Genomic DNA, 21,222 nt, shown 5'->3' on the forward strand with positions numbered 1-21,222 from the left:
TAAAAATAATAAAAAATAAAAAAATAAACCGAATTAACAATTCATTTCATCTTTCTATGTCCTGTTAATATTAGACCAAATTATAAAATCATTGTATTGATGTGCCTTTGGAAAACATACAGCATTGTATTATGAAGAAGCAGTGTGTACTTAGCTTAAATTCCTTGTCTATGTCCAACCATAGACAGTCAATTTAGTTCCATCTTTAGCCGCTAGGTGCTGCCAGCAAGTATAAAGGAAGCGCAGCCATCTTTGATCTTCATAGCGTTGTGTACTTTCGTACTGTGAAGTCGCAAATCCACAAATATTTATTCGACTTCTTATTAATTGCAAAAAATATTTATTTTGTGTTTCTATGAGTGTTATTTTGCAATCATTACGAGTATTATTTACCAATCCTATCATCGGACGCCATGAATCACGCGTCATCTGTTGGAGGTGATGTTGAGTCAAGCTCCATAATTTCCGAGAGGGAAGATGTCCAGGCGAGACGCGATGGAGACGCCTTGCGTTCGAACAGCTCGTCAAGCGAAAAAGAACAAAAGGAGTCTCTGCGTAAGAAACGACGGGATTCAAAGGTAACGGTCGATCTTCGAATCGGCTCGTTATCCCACCAGGTCAGTGACGTTGTAAATCTAATAATGCATCAACTGTGTGTAACAATTGAATGTAACGAAAATTGTTGTAAACAAATTGATCTCGTCAATACGGAAAATTTGACAAAAACACAACAGATTTAAACTAATAATCTTTGTAACATAATTACTGAAAACTTTGGCAAATCGTCTCCGTCGTACAAGTTATCCGTAAAAGCGTTTTAAATTGTATACGGAAAAAAGGGCTGTAGGGATAGAAATAAGACGTCAAAGTTTAATTTCCGTGGTCTCTAACAAAGTATCCTGTTGCCAACGCACTACTCATTGAGGAATCTTTTGTTTGATAATACTAAATTGAAATCTATTCAGTCCCTCGGAGGGCTACAATCCTATTTGTCACGACCTCGTACAAAAGGCAAGCCAAACATTATAAACAATCATAGTCCATAACATCTGGCACAATCCAGAGGGGGGCAATTGAAGACACCCACGGGAGGCACTGAGTGCCACCAAAATTGTAATAATTTGTAAACCATGTATGGTTACCAAATACAAAAAAAAAAAAAGCGACGGATCAATGCGTCCAATTTTCGATCTTCGAGAGTTGAACAAGGTCGTAAAGATAAAACACGTAACTGTTTTCGGACACCTCGGTACCAAACTTTCTCCACCCAGGGGACTGGATGATAGAATTAAACATTTCTCAGGAAAAATTTTCTAGTATCAGTCGCAAAATTTCGTCGATACTTCTTGAGGATTAGTACCAAGGTACCAGTATCAGTACCTTCAGGAAGGAATCGGTACCTTCTTATGAGTTAGTATGAAATGACATGCCTACCCTTCGGTCTGGCTTCAGAGCCACACCTTTTTTGCTTCTATAACATGCGGGTCGCAGAGACCTTGCGTGCAAAGGGAACTCGAGTGCTAGTGTCTACCTAGACGACTTCCTTTTGGTCGACCAAGACAAATCCAAGTTGAAACTTCAGGCTGCAGAAGCTGTGAAGCTTTTGGATTAACCTTTTTTGCTTACATAACATGCTGGGTCGCAGAGACCTTGCGTGCAAAAGGAACTCGAGTGCTAGTCTACCTAGACGACTTCCTTTTGGTCGACCAAAACAAATCCAAGTTGAAACTTCAGGCTGCAGAAGCTGTGAAGCTTTTGGATTATCTGGGCTGGCATGTCAATTTCCATTATATAGGGTGCTCGGTCGCTCGGTCGCGGAGATATTGCGTGCAAAGTCGAGTGCTAGCTTACCTACACGACTTAATCTTGTTTCACCAAGACAAATAAACGTTTTTGTTCCCATAGCATGCTCGGTCGCGGAGACCTTGCGTACATAGGGAAGTCAAATGTTAACGTACCTACGCGACTTTCTCTTGGTCCTTGAAGACAAATACACCTTTTTGCTTCCGTAGCATGCTCGGTCGCGGAGGCATTGCGTGCAAAATCGAAAGTGCTAGCTTACCTACACGACTTGATCTTATTTCACCAAAACAAATAAACGTTTTTGCTCCCATACCATGCTCGGTCGCGAAGACCTTACGTACATAGGGAAGTCAAATGTTAACCTACCTACGCGACTTTTTTGGTCCATGAAGACAAATACACCTTTTTTGCTTGCATAGCATGCTCTGTCGCGGAGACATTGCGTGCAAAGGGATGTTGAGTGTTATCCCACCTACGCAAATTCCACCTGGTCCATCAAAAGAAGTCCAAGTTGAGTCTTCAGGCCACATAAGCTGTAAAGCTCTTGGATTATTTGGGCTGCCAAGTCAGCCTTACAAAAAATAAATTAGTACACTGGTTCAAGAGATGACATGTTTAGGGATTCGATGGAAAATTGCGAGAAGTAAAGTGGCCACTCAACAACATCCTAGCTCAAACTCTGACGGAATTACATCAATCTATGCTAACTTGCAAATTGCGAACTTGAAAATTCTTGCGAAGTTTCAAGAAAAAACACCCCCGTAAAAACGGGCCATCCTACATGTGTTAACAATTAAATGCAGCGCTGACGCGGAGCCCCATCTCAGACATTGCCGATACACAAAACCAACCATTTCCTGGCAACGGAAGCTTCGGACATGTGTAGGGGTTACAAATGCAGTGCTGACACGGAGTCACATGTCAAACATTGCCGAGACACAAAACCAACCATTTCCTGGCAACGGAAGCTTCGGACATGGGTAGGGGTTACAATTAGACAAAATATTAACGTCCTGTCTATGGTCAGCTCAACAACTGAAACGGCTCAGCCACAAAAGAGCTATTTGCAATGGTAGTGACAATCAAAATGAATCTGAAAGTATTTAACTAGCGTTGACCTTTCGATCTTTAAACCTAAGCGATAAGTTCAAGATAACTGTCAGCTTATAATCTCTCGGGGAGATACAACATCGTAACCGACAGGCTATTACGAGGAAATCAACCTGCGAAATGGCACTTTTTACCACAAGTGACCACAAGTTTTTCGAAAGTGGGGTCATCCGGATATAAACCCATTCGCCGACCAAGATTGGATACCTTCAGCAGACTGTAGAGGATGCAACTAGCATGGAGAATTCCTCCTCTCAACCTTCTCCCCAGAGTACTGACTCACTTCAAATGTCTAGGGAACCTACCTGGTAGAGTTCCCAGACTGAGCGAAAGCATTTGGGGTCCAAGCCCTCAGATCCCGAACGCTAGATAACGCGCACGAAATCCAAAACCTGCCTCCTCCACAGGGTAAACATTAACCCTGAAAGCTTAGAAAGGGGGGGGGCGGGAGGTTGTACAAATAATAGACTGGTCTACACAGGAGAAGATTTATTGAAAATTAGCTGGTGTCAATCCACTTTGCCAGCATACTTACCAGCGACTAGAAGATGGTGCATATGGTGCTACAGATTTAAAATTGATCCTAAGTCTGCAGATGTTGCCAAATTCTTTTTTCTTTTCCAAAAAGAAAATTTTGCCTATAAAACAATCCTTCTGCATAAAACAGCGCTGTCGACTTTCTGTGGGCAACATACATGTAGGACAGCAAACATTCTCAAGCTCTCTAATAAAAATTGCTATTCTAAAAAAGCCATCGGAATAACTAAACAAAATTCAACTACTTATTACAACTTTACTAAGTATAGTCCCATTCACATGAGATCCGAGAATAGTTCTAAATTGGTTTTCTTCAAACCCAGCCACCACCAGATCACGCCTCAAGGTAGCTTGAAGGACACCAACAACCATGTTGCTGGCTACTGGACGCAGAGTTAATGACCTTACTTTGCTCAACATTTAACAGAGAAAAACATCTTTCTGATACCAGTCTTTGGGTCTAAAATTAAAATCCATTTTCGTCAATAATCTGCATAAGTGCTTTCTAAACATGAAACTAAAGACATGCCCAGTAAGATTCGTAAGGACTTTTTTCTAACTATGTGTGTTGTCACAAAAGCGGCATACCGTACTGTAATTGGAAACTGGTCTTCGTTCAACCTTACGAGGTAGTGGCATCAACCCATATCTAAGAAGTTGTAGATCAGCAGTAGCCTCTGAGATGGATTGGTAATGAACCAATAGACGAAATACTTTCTAGAGGCAAATGCAAATCATCCAAACGTTTACAATAATTATTGCCGAATAATAGAGCTTCCTAAAGATCCTCACGATTCTTTTTTTCAAAACATTTACACCTACATGATGTATATACATCATTTATACAATTTATACATTTTCTTGTATATACAAGATAAAATGTTTATTACAAACTTATAAATATTTTTTAATTATTGAATTAACATGGAAGTTAACAACTGTGTTTTTTCGATTTAATAATTATATAAATTATGAACATTATCATTGCGCTTCATAATTTTATTATAGCTTACCTATTTCATCATAGCGTTGTGCTTAATAATTTCACCAGCAGATAACAAACACGTCTTCATAATACAATGCTGTATGTTTTCCAAAGGCACATCAATATTACGGTTTTACATAACAATAAAACCGATATTATGTGCCGAGAAGGAAAACATACAGCATTGCAGGAAGTTCTTCCTGGTGAAGACTATGAAGATCAAAGATGGCTGCGCTTCCTTTATACTTGCTGGCAGCACCTAGCGGCTAAAGATGGAACTAAATTGACTGTCTATGGTTGGACATAGACAAGGAATTTAAGCTAAGTACACACTGCTTCTTCATAATACAATGCTGTATGTTTTCCTTCTCGGCACATAATATCGGTTTTATTGTTATGTAAAACCGTAATATTATCACCGGTCCTAGATGCGTGAGCAAATTTTCATGTTAATCTGGACGTCTTTAGTCGGTAACAATGACGTTCAAAGGTTTGTGAAAGGATATTTGCTTTCAGCGGCATTTTTGTAACTTTACAGGAGAGCTATTTAAAGTTTAAAATTTTGAAAGAATATCACGACAAAAAAACTCCTTCAGTTACATGAATGGAGTTAAACTTAATTAAAGTTCAATTAAAAATATCGTTAGTCTCGCTAAAACTCGAGAACGGCTGGACCGATTTGTCTAATTTTGGTCTTAAATTATTTGTAGAAGTCCAGAGAAGGTTTAAAAGGTAAATAAATATGAAAATGCTCGGAATTAAATAAAAATGTTAATTTTGTTTTTCCTTTGATGTGTCCCCCGTCGGACGGATTCTTTTTGTTTGTTTTAAGTTTATTTTATACAAAAGTTTAAGTCTTTTATTTATTGATTGAGGCACTACGAAGCCTGCCGGGTTCTAGTGCCAAATAAAACTTTAAATTACAAAGACCAAACCTAAGATACAAAAGGTGTTAGAAATGTGTACTCACTCGAAGTTGGAAGGCAGTAGAAACAGTTTGCAGTGGTACGCGATGTACAAGGGAACATTGTACGTGTCTTGCGGCGCGATTACGCATAGCCTCATCTTGTCGTCGAATGGATTCTTCAGGGACCCAATGAGGTCCACAGCGACAGCCTCAAGATCTGTTTTCTTGTAAAACAATTCCAGAGCGTAGGCTGTTTCATTTCGAATCTAAAACAATACGATTTATTTTATCTTTATGTTCCCTTACCAGCATCTTTTAAAATGTCAATTAAAGCTTAGTACGTGTTTCTTTCGGAGAAGTCACAATGATCAGGCACCAGTGTTGTTCAATTACTAATCTTATCTTGTATTAATATGGTACGCGGTGTTATATTGTAACTCGCACGGGCAGGCACCACTGTCTAATTCTAACAGCGAAACAAACGAGCTTATAAGTTCGTAGGAGAATGTAGGGACTACATCATTATCCTGCCCTTCTCCCAGTCACCTGGGGTCGGCGCAACATGTTTTCTCCTTCCATACTCTTCTATCATATACCATTTCTTCGCTCACACCCATATCATCTTTCACGCAGTCCATACATTTCTTCTTAGGTCTACCTCTTCCTCTATATCCTTCCACGTTCATAGTTAACATTCTCTTACCAACCTCATTTTCATTTCGTCTCATGACATGTCCATACCATCCCAAACGCGCACTTCTCAGTTTCTCTGTCACAAGAGCCACTTTCAGACTTCCTCTAACATATTCATTCCGTATTATACTCTTCTATTCCGTAATATAGGGACCCATATTATCTACCAATGTATATTATATAAGGGATAATTATATTACAGCGATGCTAGTTTTGGGATTGTCGGGCTGACAACTGACCAATGTGTCTCATTAACTTTACCCGACCACGAGACTCAAAAACAATATTAGAACAAATGAAAGATAACGAAAGGGCTTATTTGAATTGAATGTTCATTCTTTGGTATAAAAGACAAGAGATGCGGACTTACCTGTAGAGGTGACCGGACCACTATCTTTCGAATGTTGTACTTCGATGACCTCTCCACGACCACGTAGTACCGGGTGCTGTTCTTGCTCGGATGGAGCACGTGCAGCTTGGTGGCCGTTCTTTGAGGGCAGAGGATCTAACAGAAACAATCACATTTATTACACAGCCTTATTAGTGGAAGAAAAATCCTACACAGTGTCCGATATACAGATAGATGATTTTTCCATTCGAATTGATCGAATTGCATCCGCAAATAAACTAATTTCACACAATCTATACTAATATATCATAAATCTACAGTGGTTTTTACGGATGTTCCGTTATAACTACTAAACCGTGCATCCGATTAACTTGAAACTTGGTATCCATATAGAAAATACATGTACTTAATGGATAGACTAATATTTAGATGAGTGTTGGACTTCCGAATAATAATGATAATAATTAATAATATTAATTTTAAATACCAAGCGAAGCGGGCGAGTGCGTTTAGTATTATCATATACTCGTCTGACAACTTGTCAATCATATACTCGTCTAAGATATTTCAATAATTTGGATGGTCATTGTTAGCTGCTCTAGAATACTACTTTTTTTTTTATTTTTTATTGCGTAGATGGGTGGACGAGCTCACAGCCCACCTGATGTTAAGTGGTTACTGGAGCCCATAGACATCTATAACGTAGACGCGCCACCCACCTTGAGATACAAGTTCTAAAATCTCAGTATAGTTACAACGGCTACCCCACCCTTCAAACCGAAACGCATTACTGCTTCACGGCAGAAATAAGCAGGGCGGTGGTACCTATCCGCGCGGACTCACAAGAGGTCCTACCACCAGTAATTACGCAAATTATAATTTTGCGGGTTTGATTTTTATTACACGATGTTATTCCTTCACCGTGGAAGTCAATCGTGAACATTTGTTGAGTACATATTTCATTAGAAAAATTGGTACCCGCCTGCGGGATTCGAACACCGGTGCATCGCTTCAACACGAATGCACCGGACGTCTTATCCTTTAGGCCACGACGACTTTTTAAACTACTTTACTATGTTTATCGGGATCTGCATTGCTTTTAACTAGGAATCGTGCATTTTAAAAGGACAACAGAAAATGCGTTTTTATTAAACAAAACCCAAATCCTGCATATTGGAATACTCACAGTCAAGTTATCGAAGTCATGCATCTTGATTGTAAGTGTGAGGTCTGTGAGTTTGGTGTGCAGTGTGTGCGGCGAAGCGGGGGGCGGCGGGGAGAGCGGGGGGGCGCCCGTCCCGCACAGCTCACCGCCCGGGAAGCCGCCTTCGAAGCTGAAGAATACAGTATACCGTGACGTCCGGTGTTTTCTATGGGCTGAAAACCCTACCACCAATTTTAAAATACGCACATAATATAATATTTTTGTTTTTACGAACGATTCCGTTATTTTTACTATAACAGTTTATTAGGCACACGGATATACGCTCCCCTTACAGTGAGCAGTTGCCATCGCCCATGGACATCCGGAACGCCATGCGCAACCAAGCCGCAGCCTACTTGCAACAACACACTTCCAATACTCAATAGAGAAAGAACATAATATCATCATATTTTTCAACGCATGCTTCCAGTGCCCCTCAGTTTGTCCTATGTTATTGGTGCCTATGGTATTACAAGTGTTTCACGTATTCCATTCAACCCGGTCCGTTACCATTATCAACTACCATTTCGAACTACCATTTCGAAAGTGTGATGCCGATGGCTAATCCACCAGTATGCTTAGTGCGAGTTTTTTAACGTTCTCGAAGATGGAACAGCGCCCCTAGTGGCAAACTTAAGCAAACGTATTTGTTAGCGAGAGTTAGAGTTAACTTTTACGCTATCGAGAACCTTAAGAACTTGGCACTAAGCACACAGAAGAGCTCCGAGCTTCGCGCTTGTTTATCTATAGATAAAGTTCGAACAGAAAGTCACCAATTCCATTCGTCGGTTATTCCGTTGTTGTCAGGCTTCGATGTTAGTGGAGCCTCGTTCAGTAGCTCAGCTGCTGACGTATCACAACCTGAACAAAAATATCACTGAAGTGACGTCTAGTACTTACAAGAGAAAGCTCCATATCTAACAGAAAATGGTAAAAACAAAAGATGGCAGGAAATAACGGTATGAATATTAATAACGCAGGCAAATTCACAGAAGAAGCTTGATGGCGAATACAGTTATGAAGTCCAATCAGATGTAAGCTCGACCTTCCGTTTCAGATTCTCTTGCTTACTAAATAATATTTTGGATTTTAATATAGGAATTTCAGTTATTATCCCAATCATACCTGGCGTGCTGGGTCGACTTGTGTCTACGTCATAATCCGCTATGGCTATAAGCCTGTCGTTGCCAGCCAGATCTGTTTCGGACCGTGTCTTCAAGTGCACTGTTGACCCTGGACCTAACAACGATTAGGTAATTTTGGAATCACTAATCAAATTTCGTTAAATTTGTCAATTTAAGTTATTCCATTTAATCTAATTTCCACAGATTAGATACAGTTAAACTGCTATATATGATAGGAAACATCCCTAGTTTCCATGAGAATTGTATCGTGAGCCTAACCCACAAATCTAATTATTTCTGCTATGAAGCAGTCAGATAATCCAGTTTGCTGGATAATGACAGCCGTTTTATTATTGAGATTTCGACCTTATACCAAAAGGTTTGTGGTGGCATTCACGTGTATGGGCTTCAGTTATCACTTAACAACAGGCTGAGTCAGTATGCACCAATTGGCGTTCCTACTCGGTCGACTCTACGCTATGATCTGAAAGTGAAGTTAATTGTACCTTCATAACAAGACGACACTCTACAAAACTTGCATACTTTCCGTCATGACATGCAAGTGTAGTGTTCACTCACGCGGCCCGTACACACATAAGCTCTCTCCAGGTCATCCAATACTATTTCTGCAGGATAGGACTTCTACTGTTGGTAGGACCTCTTGTGAGTCCACGCGGGTAGGTACCACCATCCTGCCTATTTCTGCGTGAAGCAATAAGGCGTTTCGGTTTGAGGGTGGGGCAGCCGTTGTTACTATACTTGAGAACTTATACCTCAAGGTTGGTGGTGCTTTTACGTTGTAGATGTCTATGGCACACCGACCTAAGCAAAAAAAAGCGTGGTTAAGCCCGCGAGCTCATCTACTGCGTAGCTGGAATAGCCCCTTAAGCTACCAGCGAAGAGGCAGGGAACCTAAGCACGTCTTACGAAATAGAACTAGCAAAAGTTTTTAATGAACTTCACTAAAGAATGGAAGACTCTTTCTCACCTATATCATTACACAGCACAGTCCCACTATCGGCGACGATGGCAGTGACCACAGCGGTGCGGTCGGTGCACGCGCTGCCGAGGGCCACCAAGGCTCGCGCTCCGGCTGGACTGATCGTGATGTTCAGCATGTCTTTGGCTTCAAATGTGATGTAAGTGCAGGTCTTCTCGGCGAAACTCTCAGCTTCGAGACCGGAATCCACGCTGTTCTCTCGGACCGGGTCCTGAATGAATTAGGGGAATCTAAAACGGCAGCACGCGGTTCCGTTTAAGTTCCCAGATAGTCATTATGTTTGTAAATATATTTAAGATTCGGGGTGTCTAGCTTGGTTCTTTAAATGTTGAAGATTAGTTAATTTAATTTAGAACTTTTATTCTGTTATATTAGATAGATTAGATATTTTTTGAAACGGACCTGTAGGGTAACACTTTTTCTCTCGGCCTCCTTTTTAACCTTGACCTCGCCATCAATGAAGGTCACAGGCTTGTCTTCATCATCGTGATCACTGACTTCCACTTCGCTCTGCTCGTGAGCTGAAGAATCCTCTTCATTACTGAACTCTTCAGCACTGGAATCACTGTGAGACAAAAAAGAAAATAGTTTCGATAGATTATAGCTTCGAACTAGAATGAAGACTAACATAAAATACTTTGCGATTTATTCTTGCATTATTGGAAACTTTACATTTTTTGTAGTCATTCGCCCGTGTCTATGAAAACTGTAGTGTTCGAAACTTCGGAAACATTAAAATGAAAACATAATTACAACTAGTTGACAGTTTATCTCGCGTTTCAAGCACTGAAATAATGGTTTCAAGACACTACCATAATGCTTTTAACGTTATGGACCGTAACAACAAAACTAGTGCGCATCAACGGCGGATCCAGGGGGGGGTCATGGGGGTCATGGGGGTCATTACCCCCCTTGAGCTAGTTCCAGGACTTGAACTAACTTGGACTAATTAAAGAACATCATGATTTATTTATTATCTATTGTTATCAAAATTAAATTATAAGTTCTTAACTTGCCCACGACTATGTGACCCCCTCCTGGCGCCAAAGCTGGATCCGCCCTTGGTGCGCATATTATATTTTAATACAAAAATATTATATATGTTGATTCTTAGGAATGTTTCTTCTGAGGTACCTTCTAGAAAAAAACTTTCACGCATAAAATAACGATTATTTGGTACCAATCAAAATTGTCATTTTAAAGACTAAGAGAATTTGTATTCTATATCAGCGACTCTGATATCGGTCAGTAATTATTTATTAAGTCATAATATGGTCGTATATATTTTATTTTATTTTTTTATAAATTGACCTGTTTTATATGTACACTCGTATATACTAGAGTTCGATCATATTCGCTGACACCTCAATATTTAGATTAATTCTATGTATTTTTTGAACAAACATAAATTTACAAGATTAAGGCTGTTAGTTAATCCTATCCTATCAGCCCATGGACGTCCACTGCTGGACATAGGCCTCCCCTAAGCCTCGCCACAAAGACCGGTCCTGCGCTGCCTGCATCCAGCGGATCCCCGCGAACCTCAACAGGTCGTCGGCCCACCTTGTGGGAGGCCTACCCACGCTACGTCTTCCAGTACGCGGTCGCCACTCAAGAACTTTCTGGCCCCAACGGCCATCCGTTCTGCGAGCAATGTTAATACTTATACTTAATTGTTTCGTACATTATTTACCTCTGGAAAAAGACAAAAATTTACACACGGATTCATACAAAAGTGATATTTGAAATTATTATTGATCCGAGCTTTTTCTCTTGACACCAAGATTTAAAATTAAAACAATTTAGTACCGCAGCCACTTACTCAGTAAACAAATGTCCGAACGCCGTGGTCAACTTGTCCATCAAGCCACCCTCGTTATCCGAATCCGATTCATCTCTGTCCAGAACTCCCAAGAACGACAAATTCCCGGCGTTGAAATCCACATTGTAGTGCTTACTCTCTCTCCCTTGAGGATTCCTGATGAAGGTCATCTCATTGTCCGTGTCGCATTCGTCAGCTGAGGTCTCGGATTCGAAACCTGATCTTTTCTTGGTTTTCTGGGGTTTGGTGGCGAACGGGGAGTCGCATTCTGTTTCCGTTTCCGAGGCCTCCAGCCGCGAGGACATTGGGTAAGCTTTTGACTGGAAATTGAAGGTTTTTATAACAATTATTTTTAACTACCAAGTACTTGAATTTTCTTTGTCTGTTAAATAATAACAGTCTTAATTTTGTTGCATAACGCCTACCCTCGAAACCATAAATTTGGCTTTGGTCATAAATAATAGGCGGCACTGAAGATTTATGACATTCGTAGCAAAGTATTCATTCTTTTATAAAATAGCCATGAACTATAATGTTTTTCCGACGTCCTAAACTGTAAAACGCACAAGGTACAATAAGAAAAGAAACTTTATTAACGCTTTGGTCACCTGTGACTAGTAGGAACATAATAGTTACATAAATATAAACTCTCTTTAATAAACTTTTTACTGGTGGTAGGTCTTCTTGTGAGTCCGCGCGGTTAAGTACCACGCCTATTTCTGCCGTGAAGCAGTAATGCGTTTCGGTTTGAAGGGCGGGGCAACCGTTGTAACTATACTGAGACCTTAGAACTTATATCTCAAGGTGGGTGGCGCATTACCAACCACTTAACAGCAGGTGGGCTGTGAGCTCGTCAAGCAATAAAAAATAACATTAATAATAATAATAATACCTGAAACAGAGTGGCTCTGATCTCCCAGGGTCTATAGACATTCTCGTCCACGACCACGGGTTCGATCAGCGGCTCCCAGACGTCAAGTCGCTCGTTGTAGCAGGTCGCGTGTATAGACGCCGCGGCCGTGCCGTGAAACTGATGTGACCAGTTATACAGCGACACGTCTGTTGTGAGCTGGATGGAGATAAATGTTTATGTGGTTACGGTGCTATGGACCTTACTATTCTGGTCAAAGCCATTCATTAGAATAATAAGATGGTTTTAAAAATGTCACCGAAAAAGCAAATATTAAACTGATATGTGTTACCAGTCTCACGTCGCCTCAACTTGAATGAAAGACAACATTTACAAAAAACCTTTATCCAGCGGATTCACGAGATAATGATTACGAATGAGTTCGACGAAGAAATAACATCGCGTAATAGAACCTTCCGTTAGAACCGTAATCAACCTTCAAAAATCGATAAATTTACATAATTACTGGTAATAGGGCTTATGAATAATAAGCCTGCACCGTTTAATAATATTCCGCCTACCTGTGCCACAAAGCACGTTAATTCCAATTAGAAAGATGGGACGGAATTAAAATAGGGTAGACTAACTTCAACCTTATGACTCCATGACGCACGTGTGATGTCTACGGGCTTCGGTAACTACTTATCACCAGATGAACAATCAGATGGTTCACAACATGTTCACTCTTTAACTAAAAAACTCAAAATACTTCCTCAGATTAGTGACGGAGCTAATATTATAGTATCTATAGTCTTCGGTAACATTCACACCAAAAAAAAAAGCAATGGACCGCCCACTTAGCCTTAGATATGTTTATTAACTTAGACTGTTAACGGCTTTCAATCTGCACGACTAGTTTCAATTCACAAGGACGAATGTGGCTTCAAAACCTCACCTTAACCATAATGACGGGCAGTCTCACGCTGTGTTCCATCTCAAACAAGATCCTTACGGAAGAAACAGTCATTTGGAAAGTTTCCGTGGGCTTGGTTCCGGTATATTGTGGCTGGGCGTAACTATCGTCAGATTGTAAGGTCAAGTATGGAGTCAACTTCTTTGGAGACCAGAGGTCTTCGTCTTGCTTCTCTATCTTAGAATTATAGGTCGCAAAGTTGAAGAGTTCCTTCTCGTCAGGCACGGTCAGTTCTGTTGTAACTTCTTCAATAATGTCTAAAAACGTTAAAGTAATTAATACGATCTACTTTTTAATAGCTCACATGAATTATTTATATAGAAAAAATTAAAAGGGCGAAAGATTTAAATTTGTGTAAAATGTGCCCTGTTTTAATAGATTCTGTACCATTAATAGGAGCAGAAGGTAGGACCTAGCAAGAGAAATACGTGCCAAGGTCGCAAACTGCCCAGGCATGCAGCAACAAATAATAATGAGCAGCAATATGTAACAGCGATTAATGATTTTTAGAGGTGTAATTTCGGTATCCCTTTTTGTTCTCGTGTAAGTTTTTACTGGAGCAGCCCAACTACCGTAGTACCGTAGTATACCGTAGTTCTATTACCTAGAACCAATGCGCTCATCCACAATGTTTCTAAATGCCTTGCTCTCGCGTACCATTATTATGCTCTGGATAAGCTTTAATCCAGTGTTTCCTGAATTACGACATTACGTATTTTTGTAATGTAATGAGGTGTATGTTATAGAGGGCTGCTGGCACCCTTGAATTTTATGAACGTCGTCGACAACTCATCAGGAGAATTGTATAAGTGACTATGTTCAAAAACAATAAAATAACTAATCCCGATGAGCTATAGCACTGAGAAGAAATAAACTTACCAACAACGGTATGAACTGTGGTAGCAGCCACGTGTAATTCTATCTCCGACATCTTAAGCTGAACCATGACGCCCTCTTCTGGATTCTTGAAGATCTTGGAAAACTCCACATCGCAAGGTTTCAACACCATTTGTGGGGGGAGATTCTTTAATTTGGACTGGAGTTTTGACATCATCTGATAACGACCAAGTGGATGAAAAGAAAAAAAACAACCAATATTAAAGACTTTTTAGAAAGATTTTTTTTTTAAATATTCTGGATTGAACTGAAGTATATCCATTTGAATTTTGGAAATTATGATCCACTACAAGTACATCTTTACTTACTAAAAACGTCTTCTTCCAATTTCGATACCACTTAGACAAGCTTACGTTCTATTCTTAGTAAAATGTATGTGCACGTTGTCTATATCCTTATCTATCTATATGCACTCCATATAATTTATCTATTTGTTATTTATCTATTTCTTATAACTCTATTTCTATATACGTATCTATATAAATCTATTATAAATTCTATTCAACTTATTCTATAAGGGAATCTTACTAGCCTAAAAAGCTTTTACCTGCAACCCAGCTAGCGACACGACCAGACTTTCAGAGTTCGAATGGCAAGAGTAGTCGATTAGGAGTTCGGTCCTCAACAGCAAGGCATGCCCTTCGGTCTTCGTGAGGTCTGTGAAGAACATCACTTCTGGCTGCCTCAACTGAATGGAGATAGACAAGCCTGGTGCTTCCTCTGTCACCGAATTTGCTGCAAACCGATAAGAAACAATTATGATAATAATTTCAATTACCTAAAATACCCCATGAAAACGTCCCTACAATAATATCATTAAAGAAGTCGTAAAAACAATATGTTACATTTTAACAAAAAATCCTGAGAACTTAAATTCATATCATCTAGTTTTTGTCTTGATTGTTAATGTACTGTAAAAATTGAGACATTAGAACTCATGTCTCAAGGTGGGTGGCGGCATTTACGTTGTAGATATCTATGGGCCCTGGTAAGTTACTGTGCTTAACATCAAATGGGCCGTGAGCTCGTCCACCGACCTAAGCAATAAAAAAAAATTACGGTAGCACTATACGTATATAAGTTGTTTACCTGTAGAAAAGTATCCGCTAGTGGAGTCACTGGAACTCGGGAACCTGGTCTTATTGTTATTTCCTGGCTTCGAGGGGTGAGAGTCAGCGACGTAGCCGTGGTTCACGACCCCGCCATCCATCGTTTTTTCACCTGGCAATATTAAGATTTTAGACAACATACATCTCTATTGCATTAAAAATTCAGCGATTACAGGCTTTTTATTATTTTTATTGCCCTTACAGGCAGACGAGAATGCGGCCCATCTGATGATGAGTAATTACGGTCGCCCGTGGAAGTCAGCAATGCTAGCCAAGTCGCTGCCTACTGTTAAAGAATCAGATCGCACAACTGTTCACAGAAATATCACAGGTACACAACGGTGCCAACCCTGGTTTGCACCAAGACTTAGTCAATTTATCGTTTATGGAATTAAACTAAAAAAGGGCAAAATCAAACATTTGTAAAGGGTAATTAATTATTAGCAAGAAAATTGTCCAGTACAGTATCAGCTGGTTTGCAATAGCACTAGCTATACCTTTGGACACATCCACTTGACCCTATTTTTCATCCAATTTGCGTAGGAAGCTGGACTCTCGTTACTGTATATACGTCTGCAATTGCATCTCAAGATTATCAGCTGCTTTGCCTATGGCCCCTAGGAAAGTAAGGCATACACACCTGGCAGGGCAAGAAGCAAGGCACGTGCCAACGTGAGCAGGAAGGGTGCCGCCAAGTTGAGTCTGATGCGATCGAGGCGCAGGTCGAGATGGCGAGCCCCGCCCGCCGCCCGCGCGCACACCTCCGCCAGCGCCGCGCGACGCACCACCACCCCCGCGCCGCCCTCCCCGCACCCTCCCTCACACTCGAAGATCCTGCAAACCGCTCGACTAACTTACCTCATATCCCAAGATCCCCCTATAGGTCGGGATACTTCGATTTAGTTTTGAAAAATATAGATGAGTAGCAGTGTTAGAATTTTGTTTTGTAATTACTTTTCCTTGTATACTATTTCCTCGCTCCAGAGCGATCGATTGAGGTTCCTACGTACCATCAGATCCAGCCCGCGGGTAAACCCAATCCTTTATTATATCTCTAATACTTTGCCACATTGATTTCATGAAAAATTATTAGTTAACTAAATTTAGTAGTATTTATTACATTTAACACTCCGAACCTTGAAAATAAAACAATTAACTCCTTAGAGTTTTTTATTTTATTTTTATTGCTTAGATAGGTGGAAGAGCTCACAGCCCACCTGGTGTTAAGTGGTTACTGGAGCCCAAAGACATTTACAACGTAAATGCGCCACCCACCTTGAGATATAAGTTGTAAGGTCTCAAGTATAGTTACAACGGCTGTCACCCTTCAAACCGAATACCGAAGTACTATAGATTGTTTGTTTATGGAGATAACATTCCAGCAAGAATGAATCTACCAACGACCGAAGTGAACTGGGTTGCAGACCAAGAGCTACTTACTCTAAGTTAGTTTAGCTTGGCTGGCACAGGTGAAGTAGAGGAAACTAAGCTATGTGAATAAGCTAAGAGAACTATATGAAGCCAAGTTAGTCATAGAAACCAACCCTTCATATGGCGCACCCCTTTGTCTCCTTTTATAGTCAAACTGAACGATTTGCTCAACATTTAACGTAGCTCTTAATTTGTAACTGATTATAGAACTTATACTTGTCTACGCAATTACTTCTCTGAGACGGAATATTTTGTGCTATTTCGGGGATCTCACTATTTAAATTGTAAACCTAATACATGTAAAATTTTGAGTCAAAAGCCCACCTTTTAATAAGTACTGGTTCCGGTCTAATATCCTCAAGAAGTAGGCTCTGAAGGCTGGCATTCAACTCCAGACTTCCATCAGAAGAGTACTCTAGCTGCAGAGTCGCCTCACCGGCCGTCAGCTTGGCTAGACCGTGGTTCATATCACGTACCGGAGAACTCAGCACTTCATCCATATCAGAGAAAAGTTTTAGTTCTATACCTTCAAGAATGAATCTGTAAGATGCACATAAAATTATAGTCTCGTTTTGTTATGAATTCATAAATTATAATAGTAAATAAAGTACAGTGGCTTTATGAACAAATAATTTTAGAGGCTTAGACTTGATAAAGCCCTTGAGGCAATACAGCGATGCACAATAGCTCTAATGACACCTAAACATCATAGCTACTCGACCAGATTTTTTATCGTAACATATACAAACGTAATTATTAAGTCTGAGTTATTGAAATCAACGAATTTTCCGCCATTAGTTCGAATTAAATTTAACACCTTTCGTTATGCGAGTTAAAAACGACTATCACCTGCTATGTTATGCTATGCTATGCTATACTATGAGTATGTTCATAAACGAACTTTTGCCAGGCCCATGTTGTCTCAGGTACACTATAAAGAAGTCCAACCTTGCCTCAAAAGAACTCATACGCGCTGCCTGAAAGTCCCTCAAAAACTATCCCACAGCCAGCGTGTTAACTAACAGACGACGAAACTTGTATTGGAACAGTTTTGATAAACATGAATATTATCGAAACAATTTTATACCTGACGACAGCTTCCTTCCTCACAGGTTCTCCCTGTGCGAAAAATTCTTGAAGTTTTTTGACGGATGCGTCAGTTGAAGAAGGATCCATCGGTGAACTGGGTATTAAACTTCCTGCATATGGAGAAAAGACAGTACCTTAACCTAAGTCAAAATAAGTTTTATCTATTGCTTTGATGTGTATAGTATCTGACGAGCTCCCTGGTGTTAAGTTGTTACTGGGTCTCGTAGACACCCACCTTGAGACATAAGACTAAGTCTCAGTTGGACAGTATAACGGGTCTATAATAGCTTCACGGCAGAAATAGACCGGAAGGTAGTACCTACCCGTATGGACTTTCAATGCCACATACTACGAATAAACGATTGCTGTTGTTTTTATTAAAATGGTATCACATAGCATCGTACATATCAAGACTACAGCGGAAGGACCCCTAAACAAGTTCATAATTATGAACTCGAGCAGGAGATTTGAGACATAGAAAGAAGGATACATAACGATCATGACCACTCTGTTAAAAGTGAAACGACTAAGAAGAAAAAAATGAAGTATTGTATTCCAACCTTCAAACGAAGAAGCATTTTGGTAAAAAAAACTCGGGTCTGATGCTATTACATGAATTTGTTCCGACTTGTAACGACTTCCACGGCTTCTTCATGGAAATCGTTAGTTAGTTGTTGTCGAAGAGCACGTTTTCAATATTACGAATCCGAAATACATGTCTTCGTATCTTAAAATGATGTTTATGCTCCTATTTAGTTACAAATCGGGTACAACCTTTGGGGGATCAGCTGTGGGCGTGTTTTGCTTACCAATATACCGTCCTTCGCTAAGGTTGTCGGTCCAGACAGCTAGGATTGTGGCAAGGTCATTCTGTCCTAGGTTGAGGCTGAGGGCATGCGTGGTGACGTGCGCGTTTAGAGCAAGCTGATCCCGCGGCGCGCTCGCCACGCACCGCTCGATGTCACAGCTCACGCGGACCGGCTCCAAGATCGGTTCCTGCACCCCCAAAACCATCAAGGCATCACGCAGTCGCTTGCCATTACTTACCGAATATTCAAAGCGGTAATTTTTATTTTGACAAGTAAAATAGAAGATTCTCAATTTCAAATTAAACAACGATGCAACATATTGTCATCAATCAATCATTTAACCTAAAAACAAAAAATAATTAAATGTTCACAATTCGGTATCTATTTTTATTTACGTTTAAAAAATGACGATATTTATTATTTGAATTTGTCTGTTAAAGCGTGAAATTATTTGTAGATATTTAATAGGACTACATCCTGGAAACTTGACGCATCTCAGCTTATGAAAGAAAACAATATTCTAATTTCGTACACATCATTTTAAAGTGGTAAATAGAAGAGTATGTACTCTTAGTTTGGCCATTACAACCATTCTGCTCAACGCTATGATTTCCAAAATCTGCCAATTTACTACGGTGGATGGACCAACGCTCTAATTGTTGTAAGAAAAATTACCTGAAACTATTGCTGTCGCAATCCAGATTTTTGCAAACGGATACAACTGAAGTTCCTTGATTACAAAATGTTAAATAGACGTTACTTGGATTTTGGGAGTATCTAGACGTTTTTTATATTAGCATACCTGATCGAGCTTTTTTTCATATATCATATCACATGTGGCTCATTGCACTGACCTGAACTTCCAAGGTTCCAGCCAGTGTCATGACAGCCCTGGAGATAGTGACGTTCACCAGTTTCATCAAAATATTGTCGATGACCGGCTGTTGCATGGGACTGCTCGCGTCTTGCACTGTCTTCATCTTCTTGAAGAAGTTCTCGATTTGAAGGTCACCTGCGCAAAATAAATAATTTTCTAAGTTTGCCAAATAAATTAATAAATAAGTTCAAGGCAAATACAAAACGAAATTCATCTCATCGAAGTTCGATAACAAAAACATTGCCCATGACGATCAAGTGACTAAAAAACTAGTTTGTAAAATGGAATCATCTGGAATCATAATGTTTGTCTTCTCACCTAAATTGAGTACAAGGAGGTTTGGCGATGACGGCTTTTGTGGTAGTAGCAGTACTGGCGCGTGAATCTGTGAAATGACATGTTAATTGGTGGCCGTACCAAGAGAAAATAACAAACTATTTAAACGTTTTAAATGTAGAGTAAGCATCCTGAATGAGTAACAACAAATCAGCTAATATTGTCATGGAAATTGCATACCCATCGTGAGCTATCTGGTTGAACAAATTGAACACTCATAAACGTATTTTCAACAACTAATCGTCGGGTATGTTCCTCGTGTGATATTCATGACGACATGGACCTAAGAGATACACTGCTAACGAAGAGGAAGTTAAACTTTAGCGTCACTTAAAAAGAGATATATTATTCACTATCGCACATATGTACGTTGAGGGAGCACTACCCTCACGGATTGTACGCTAAAATTACGCTTACGCAGCTCTACTTCGTCCACTCTGGATTTAATCAAGTTTGCAATAGCCCCGTAAATTGAAACAGTTCGATATACCTCAATAACCAAGTTGAGTCTTGTTGGAGCTGATCTCAGTTCCTGTACGTGTTTCTCCGCTGCTCGCTCCGCTGCATGAGCGACTTCAGAAGCCACCGAATTTGGTACTAACGGCTCCATGAATTGCTAGAATGAGTAAACAAATCCTTTGCACTTTATCGTTATCTGTTTTTATCTTCATCGCGTTACTCGATACTGCTTTATTTCAGAGGAATTGATATTGACATCAGAAATTCTAGATGCACCAACGCTACTGCACCATTAAGTGTGCTAGCAAATGCTATTATATGTCTAGGAAGCTATAATGTGGCCAAACCAAGAATATAGAAAGGTAATGATGAAGTTTTTTACCCGACCCGAATACCCCGACCCTCCCAGTTTCTGAGCATGCTACCATATAATTCAGACATCGCTTTAATAACGATGTGAAGAAAATTATCATAACATAGATCTATCTTTCCGCCCACAGACGTTCTCGGCTGGACACAGGTGTCCCCAAGCCTTGCCACAGCGACCGGTTGTGCGCTGCCTATATCTAGTGGATCCCGCGACCTTATAATAATAAATCAATTAGTCTGGTAAGAGCGAACCTGCAGCTGATATATCAAACAGCAGAACACCACAACATGGAGCCTGCCCACGTACATGCGCAGCTCTCCGTGAGCCTTGATGTCATCATGACTCCCATAGACTCGCGGGGCGCAACGTACGTACTTCACTTCCAGAACTTTATCCTCATCAGGCCACACCAACTAAAATAATTTTCATATATCAGGATAATAGAATGTAAAAAAGTATTCGGTTTCTTAGAAGTAATTAAAAGTAAT

General features: G+C 40.1%; 1 protein-coding gene across 2 annotated transcripts in view; it reads right to left on the minus strand.

Annotated features, from left to right (window-relative positions):
- The window catches only part of LOC114251946 (intermembrane lipid transfer protein VPS13A), a 66,815-nt gene that overhangs the window by 22,305 nt on the left and 23,288 nt on the right, over window positions 1–21,222 (minus strand). For both annotated transcript variants that reach the window (XM_089737564.1, XM_089737563.1), the window contains exons 19-39: window positions 20,986–21,147; window positions 20,396–20,521; window positions 19,888–19,954; window positions 19,547–19,704; window positions 18,693–18,879; window positions 17,882–17,993; window positions 17,119–17,334; window positions 16,004–16,197; window positions 15,344–15,475; window positions 14,802–14,989; window positions 14,237–14,411; window positions 13,340–13,614; window positions 12,427–12,603; window positions 11,535–11,854; window positions 10,115–10,277; window positions 9,701–9,923; window positions 8,714–8,827; window positions 8,362–8,449; window positions 7,571–7,718; window positions 6,406–6,540; window positions 5,406–5,608 (exon numbers count right to left, since the gene is read on the minus strand). In XM_089737564.1, the coding sequence (XP_089593690.1) occupies window positions 5,406–5,608; window positions 6,406–6,540; window positions 7,571–7,718; window positions 8,362–8,449; window positions 8,714–8,827; window positions 9,701–9,923; window positions 10,115–10,277; window positions 11,535–11,854; window positions 12,427–12,603; window positions 13,340–13,614; window positions 14,237–14,411; window positions 14,802–14,989; window positions 15,344–15,475; window positions 16,004–16,197; window positions 17,119–17,334; window positions 17,882–17,993; window positions 18,693–18,879; window positions 19,547–19,704; window positions 19,888–19,954; window positions 20,396–20,521; window positions 20,986–21,147 (3,563 nt within the window). The remainder of the gene's footprint in view (window positions 1–5,405; window positions 5,609–6,405; window positions 6,541–7,570; window positions 7,719–8,361; window positions 8,450–8,713; window positions 8,828–9,700; window positions 9,924–10,114; window positions 10,278–11,534; window positions 11,855–12,426; window positions 12,604–13,339; window positions 13,615–14,236; window positions 14,412–14,801; window positions 14,990–15,343; window positions 15,476–16,003; window positions 16,198–17,118; window positions 17,335–17,881; window positions 17,994–18,692; window positions 18,880–19,546; window positions 19,705–19,887; window positions 19,955–20,395; window positions 20,522–20,985; window positions 21,148–21,222) is intronic.

This window comes from Bombyx mandarina, chromosome 23 (genome assembly GCF_030267445.1).
Source record: "Bombyx mandarina strain Sakado chromosome 23, ASM3026744v2".
NCBI lineage: Eukaryota > Metazoa > Arthropoda > Insecta > Lepidoptera > Bombycidae > Bombyx > Bombyx mandarina.